The sequence below is a fragment of the Cebus imitator genome, unplaced genomic scaffold (assembly GCF_001604975.1).
Source record: "Cebus imitator isolate Cc_AM_T3 unplaced genomic scaffold, Cebus_imitator-1.0 Scaffold295, whole genome shotgun sequence".
Taxonomy (NCBI): Eukaryota; Metazoa; Chordata; class Mammalia; order Primates; family Cebidae; genus Cebus; species Cebus imitator.
Genome location: NW_016107610.1, coordinates 1727356 through 1733945, shown reverse-complemented (window position 1 = coordinate 1733945; position 6590 = coordinate 1727356). Strand labels below are relative to the sequence as shown.

Sequence of the window (6590 nt, the reverse complement as noted above, 5' to 3'; positions counted from 1 at the left end):
AGTGAATTTCTACCTCCATGCAAAAAAAAAAAAAAAAAAAAAAGAGGAGAAAACAAAAAGAAAATAAGACACTCAGGACCAGGGAGCACATTTCTAAATTGGAAGATACCTGGGCATGTGTCTAGGTTGAGGGGAAGGATCCAGGGCAGCCAGAGGGGTTCACTTATCCCAAAAGCGAGGAAGGTTCCTGTGAAAAAGTCTTCCCAACTACAAGCATTCTGACCACTCACATTTTCAGCATTAAGAGAGAAATTATTGTCAACAGAAAAATCATGTAATCCCCAATATGTATATCACAATACCTTGAAACTTTGCCATGTCACTTGAGTCCCTTGTGGGCTCTGAGGGAGCAGCTCTGAGACGGTGAGACTGATGCAACAAGGTTGGGTGGTGATGGAAGGGATGGACTGGCTTGAGAGCCTGGCAGGGAGAAGATCAGAGGTGTAGGAGGAGGTGTCTCTTGTCATGGAGGCAGCAGGAATTTAAGGATAGTGGTGACAGTTAGGGTGGAAGAGGGTGATGTCCAGGTAACAGGTGAGGACATCTCTTGAAGAAACTATGAATATGTCACAGTGTGGGCCAAGGCTTTGCACTCAGAGTTGGAGAAGGCTTCAAGAAGAACTAGGACAAGGGATTGGGAAAACTGGCTTTTGAAAAGTGAAGTGGCCCTGGAGCAGGCCATAGCCTTCTTGTGGCTCATTTTCCTTATGTCTAAAATGAGGCAAATGGTCTTTTAGAGGCTGGATGTGGTGGCTCACTTTGGGAGGCCAGGACTTTCGGAGGCCGAGGAGGGAAGATCACTTGAGCCCCGGAGTTTGAGGCCAGCCTGGGCAACATAGTGAGACCCTGCGTCTACAAAGAAGAGGTGGTACTAGACTGCAGTCCCAGCAGCTAGGAAGGCTGAGCTGGAAGGATGGCTTGAGCTGGGGAAGTGGGGCTGCAGTGAGCCCCGATATCTCTACTGCCTCCAGCCTGGTTTGCAGAGTGAGACTCTGCAAAAAAAAAATAAAAAATAGACCAGCACAGTGGCTCATGCCTGTAATTCTGGCACTTTAGGAAGCTGAGGCGGTGGATCACCTAAGGTGGGGACTTCAAGACCAGCCTGGCTAACATGGTGAAACCCTGTCTCTACTAAAAATACAATAAATTAGCCAGGCATGGTAGCATGTGCCTGTAATCCCAGTTACTCTGGAGGCTGAAGCAGGAAAATTGCTTCAACCCAGGAGGCAGAGGTTGTGGTGAGACAAGATCGCACCACTGCACTCCAGCCTGAGTGACAGAGGGAGACTCCATCTCAAAATAAATATAAAGTAAAATAAAAATAAATCCCTCAAACAACAATAACAAAAACACGTAAATGGTCTCTTAAATTCCCTGGAAGTTGTAAGGACAGTAAGTACATGCCAGTACCTCCCTCGGTCGCTTGAGCTGTTCTCCGCCTGGAACTCACAGCCCTTCAGAACGCCAGCTGCGGCGGTCAGCACAGCACTTGGCACACTATATTTTCCATACCAATAAGCATCTATCATTTGGAGGGAGAGGCTTGTCTTCCAGTCTTTGTACCCTATAGGGCCCAGTGCAGGCTGGCTGGTGGCAACCTGGCCTCCAGGAATACTTCCTGGAATAGCAATGAATGGCGCTCTAGTCTCTTAGAAAGTCTTGGCATTCATGTCCATTTCAATTAAAAAAAAAAAAAATTGCAGGAGATGGTCTAGTGAGCAGTGCAGCATAACGCGGTTCCTAGGTATGAACTCAGTTAACCCCACAGTCACATTATGAAGTGGGTTATCCCCATTTCCCAGATAAGGGAAAAGACAGAGAGATTAAGTAACTTGACCAAGGTCAACAGCTGGTGAGTGGGGAGCCCGGGTTTAGAAACCGGATTCCGGCTCTGTGCCTGTGCTGTGCCTGCTGCCCGCGGATGGCTGCTGGGGCGGAGAGGTTCGGAGGTTTCAGGGGCATTTTGTCCTTTCCCACCTCTGGGGCGTGGGCTCCCCATGGACGATCCCGCGGGTCCTTTCTGCTCTGACACCCCCGGGTCTGGCTCCACTTCCCCCAGCCCGCAGCTCAGCCGCGCGCCTCTCCAGCTCGCCGATGACCGGCTCCCGGCCGTGACCCCGGCCCTCCCTCGGAGCGCGCGCCGCCAGGGGCATCTGTCCCTTCGCGGGGGTGTCGCCGCCCCTCGGCGCCGCCAAGCGCTGGCCACTGAGCCCTGGCGCCCCTGGCAGGAGCACGGCGAGGACGCCTCCCCGGACTGCACCGCCGCCCTGCGCACCCGGGGCGGCGCTGCGGGGCGCGGGGGTCGGCTGCTGGCCGGGCGGGCGCGCCGAGCAGACACAGCTGAGGGGACGCCGCTGAGGGCGCGGCGCGGGGTGCGCGGCCCGGGCGCCTCGAAGGGCCAGTGGCGAGGGGGCGCGGGCGCCGCCGGAAGCTGGGGCGGGGCGCCCGGCGGGATGCGGTGAAGGGCGAGCGGCGAGGCAGCGGCGATGAGCGCCTCTGCGGCCACCGGGGTCTTCGTGCTGTCCCTCTCGGCCATTCCGGTCACCTATGTCTTCAACCACCTGGCGGCCCAGCATGAGTGAGTGAGCGGGCGCGGCGGGGGTCGCGCCGAGGGGCGGCGGGAGTTGGCTCCGCGCGGCGGGAGCCTAGCAACTTTTCCGAGGGGGCTGGGGCCGTCCGCCGCCGGGCAGAGGTTGGCGGCTGCAGGGGCTCCCCGCGCCCGGCCAGACGAGGGGGCGCCCCAGGGGTCACACGAGCCGGGTCCTGGAGCCGGGCCCTGACGTGCCCAGGCTGGCACAGTTCGGGATGTGGTGCCAGCACCGCGCCAGGTGCCCGGGGTCACAGGGGTCAATACAGCCATGCCCCTGCCCTGGAGGGGCACAGGAGCCGGTGGGGAGCGGAACGCACACGGACACTACGAGCCTGGCCGCGTCAGCTAGTGTGTGCTTTGTTCTTTTTGCATCTCACGGGAACGTTTCCATGTATGGACTCTCGCATACTTATCATTTCTTATTAATTTTAGAAACTGTTGTGAATGACTAGCAGAAATAGTCCGGAACCAACAGGCAGAGACGTGGGTTCCAGGCCTGGCTTTGGCACTGACTGTGTGGTCTGGCCTCAGTTTTCCGGTCTGTCAAGTGGACTTTGTGTGCGTCCTATTGTAAGGCTCCACGGAGACCTGCTTGTGAAGGGGCCTTGTGAATGAAGAAATGCTTCCCAGTGCCTGCGCTGGGGTAGGATGGGGACAGGCAGCAGAGGGAGAGCACTTCAATGCAAAGGAAATGGGTGGGGCTGACGGAGGGGGACAGGGCTTGGGTTCTAAGCCCTGCCTCCCCCTCCTCTGCAGGGATCACTAACCAACCTTCAGCAGCAGGCAGCTGAAGGCCTGAGGGTCGGGGGTCGTTGGGACAGGCGCCAGCCTCTGTGCCTGCTGGCTGGTGTCTGGAGGGAGGAGGAAGTAACCTGCTATGTTTCTCAGCCGTTGGTGCTAAGGAAATTGCATCAGTCTGCAGGCTGCAAACCCCCTGTGGCTGGTCAGGCCACAGAGTGTCTGTATGTAGGGTGGTAACTTCCTCCTCTCTAGCTGCCAGGCCACCTGATCCAGGCAGCACCCACTGAGTGCTCACCAGGCACTGGCAGTGTCTGCCCTTGGTCGGACCCAGCCTCTGGAGGCATCTCCTGGAGGCAGCCGCTCTGGGCCACCGAGTATTACATGCCTATCAATATAGTGCATGGGGACCCTGTGCTCCTAAAAATAGCATTATGGACAGATCAGTGAATATATATTGAGTGCCTACTGTGTGCCTGGTACTGTTCCAAGTGTTGGTGACATAGCTATGAACAAGCCAGAAGAGGTTGTGGAGATAGGTATTGAGACAGACATCAACAAATATATCAACATAGATAGTGACATGCTATGAATAACATAGGGTGACTGGGGACGCAGCTGGTGGCCAGGAAAGGCTTCTAGGAGGAGGTGACACTTGGGCTTTGGGAAGACTGGGAATGGAGCCTGTCAGGCAGGGAAACAGAGCGGTGCAGGGGAAGGAAGTGGATGGGTGTAGTAGGTATTTTGGAGGGTGAACAGATGGGGCTTACTAAAGGGGGTTGCATGGCAGCAAAGAGAGGATTTGAGGATGAGCCCTAGGTTTTGGCCTCAGCCACTGGGAAGATGGTGATGACATTTACTGAATGCAGACCGAATTATGTATTGCTGTGCACGATGGAGCGCATTGCCAAGCACTACAGCGTTTTGAATAATTAGCGTCAGCCATTCTTCCTGTCCTGCAGGTTAAAACCCCAGTGACCTTTGATTCCTCTCTCTTCTTTCTCCACTCCCTCCTGCTATCCCCTTCCCCACAAGTCCTGGGGCTCTAGTTTCTGTTCCCCACTTTCTGTTCTCCCTGGCATTGGCCCTGTCTGACCTGGACTGTGGTAAAGGCTCCCGTGCGAGTCCCCTCCCCAAGTCCCCTGCGTGTTCCTCGGCTCGGCCCAGCCCCAGCCCACACACTAGTGCTCCCGCTACACCAGCCTGCCTTTGCTCCGTGAAGACTCCTCCTCCTCTCCGGCCTCTAGCCCGGACTCCTGCTGCTCCCTGACTGGGATGCTGCCTTCCTCCTACTGCAGACTGCTGAAGCCACACCTGGACTTTATGGCTCACTTGTACCTTTTGCAAATCCTCCCTGTTTCTCCTTTGAGCTCCCTCAGTGCCTTGTTTGCACCTTTCTCCCGAGAGCTACTTCCCTGTGGTCAGAACTTACCTGCCCTGGCTGTAACTTACCTCTGTACTATCCTGCCCAGGCCCGCGCCGTGTACATCATAGGTACTCAGGTATGCTTGACTTTGTTGAGTTTCCTTCCCACCAAACCTTTTATGCCACTCTGAAAACCAGAAAAAGCAAATTAGATTGAGAGGTAAGGAAAGGATTGAGTGTGTTCTGTCTCCCTGTTTCACTGAGAGACACACATTGCTCACACTAATCCATGCAGGTCCCCTCTCAGTAGGTGTCCGTTCACAGAAGGGTATCAGCATTCTCTCCCACCCAAGGCTAGCAACTGTCTCATCCTGGGGTTAGTGGCAGCCCGTACCTGTCCCCGAGTCCCCACAGGACCTCTTTCTCCCTGTGGTGAGCAGGTCCTGCACTTGGCTGTTGTAGGAGGGTCTCTGGGGACAGTGCTAAGAGTCAGAGATGATCTGCTGCCCCACTTTCCTTTCATTCTTCCCCCCTCCCCTGGAGCTGAGAGCATGAGAGGATGCTGTGAACCAGTTTACACTACTCTCTCCTGCTCCAGAAGAGCACCAGCCACGCCATCCTGCTGGCAGTGAGTGAGTGCAGGAGTGAGGACAGGAGTTGTCACCTGACCACCACCTGCCTCAGGCTGTTCACCATTAAAATGTCTGTCAGCTGACCCAGCATAATCACCTCACGGGATTCTTCAGCCCAGCATCACACTCTTGACTCACATCGGCTTCCTCCTTCTTCAGCTCATCCCCAAAGGAGGAGCCTGGAGCATCCGCTGATGTACAATCACCAGAAACCTCTTATTTTTCAGTTTCTCACCTGACGACGAAACAGCCACCCTCATTCGTTTTTTTTAAATTAAATTAATTTTTTTTTTTTTTTTTTTGAGAAAGTCTTGCTCTGTCGACCAGGCTGGAAGTGGTGTGATCTCGGGTCACTGCAACCATTGATCCCTGGGTTCAAGCGATTCTTCTGCCTCAGCCTCCTGAGTAGCTGGGATTACAGGCATCTGCCACCTCACCCAACTTATATTTTTAGTAGAAATGGAGTTTTGCCATGTTGGCCAGGCTGGTCTTGAACTCCTGACCTCAGGTGATCCACCCGCCTCGACTTCTCAAAAGTGTTGGGATTACAGGTGTGATCCACTATGCCTGGCCTTCTCATTCTTATCATAGAATGAATCCATCTATCATTTATCCATCCATTCACCCCTTATCCATCCATCCATTCATCTATCTTCCTCCATCATCCATCAGTTCATCTATCATCTATCCATCTATTCACCCATCATCCACCCATTCACTCACCATCCATCCATCCACCATTTATCCCTTCATCTGTCCATCATCTATCCATTCATCGTTCCATCATCCATCCATCCATTCATCCATCATAATCCATCCATCTGTCCATCTATCCATCCATTCATCATCTATTTGTTCCCCCATTCCTTCCCTCCTTCTATTCTTCTCTTTCTCTCTCCCAGGGGATGGTGATAGTTATCCAAAGGTCTCAGTGTTAGGCTGTGGTGGTGTTGAGGGGTCTCAGCTGAGGAGTGGTGCTTGTAGCTGCTCCAAGCTGAAGAGGTCCTGGTGTAGCGGGCCTTCTGAGTGGGCCAGGCAGTATTTCTTCTAGAATTGGAAGCCCTGTCAGTCCTGGAGGGGTGACAGGGAGAATATCTCTGCTGGACTGCAGGAGAACTCCTAGGTGGTAGAGCTGAGTCTGTTGAGATGGGTTCCTCCATGGAGGCAGGGACTTCTCTTGTTTCTCCAGTTTCCTAGGGCCTGAAACAGTGGCTGCCACATAGGGGTGCACAATACATTTTTTTCCTTGATATGTTTTTTTTTTT

The 6590-nt window shown here is 54.0% G+C and overlaps 1 protein-coding gene across 4 annotated transcripts in view; it reads left to right on the top strand.

Moving 5' to 3' along the window:
• The first annotated feature begins 2364 nt into the window (after positions 1–2364).
• TM6SF1 (transmembrane 6 superfamily member 1) overlaps positions 2365–6590 on the top strand; it is a 29195-nt gene continuing 24969 nt past the window's right edge. The window contains exon 1 of one of the 4 annotated variants that reach the window (XM_037729134.1): positions 2365–2578. In XM_037729134.1, coding sequence (XP_037585062.1) covers positions 2487–2578 — 92 coding nt within the window. In that variant the 5' untranslated portion in view covers positions 2365–2486. The remainder of the gene's footprint in view (positions 2579–6590) is intronic. The other 3 variants (XM_037729132.1, XM_017502258.2, XM_037729133.1) reach the window with 3 other exon arrangements.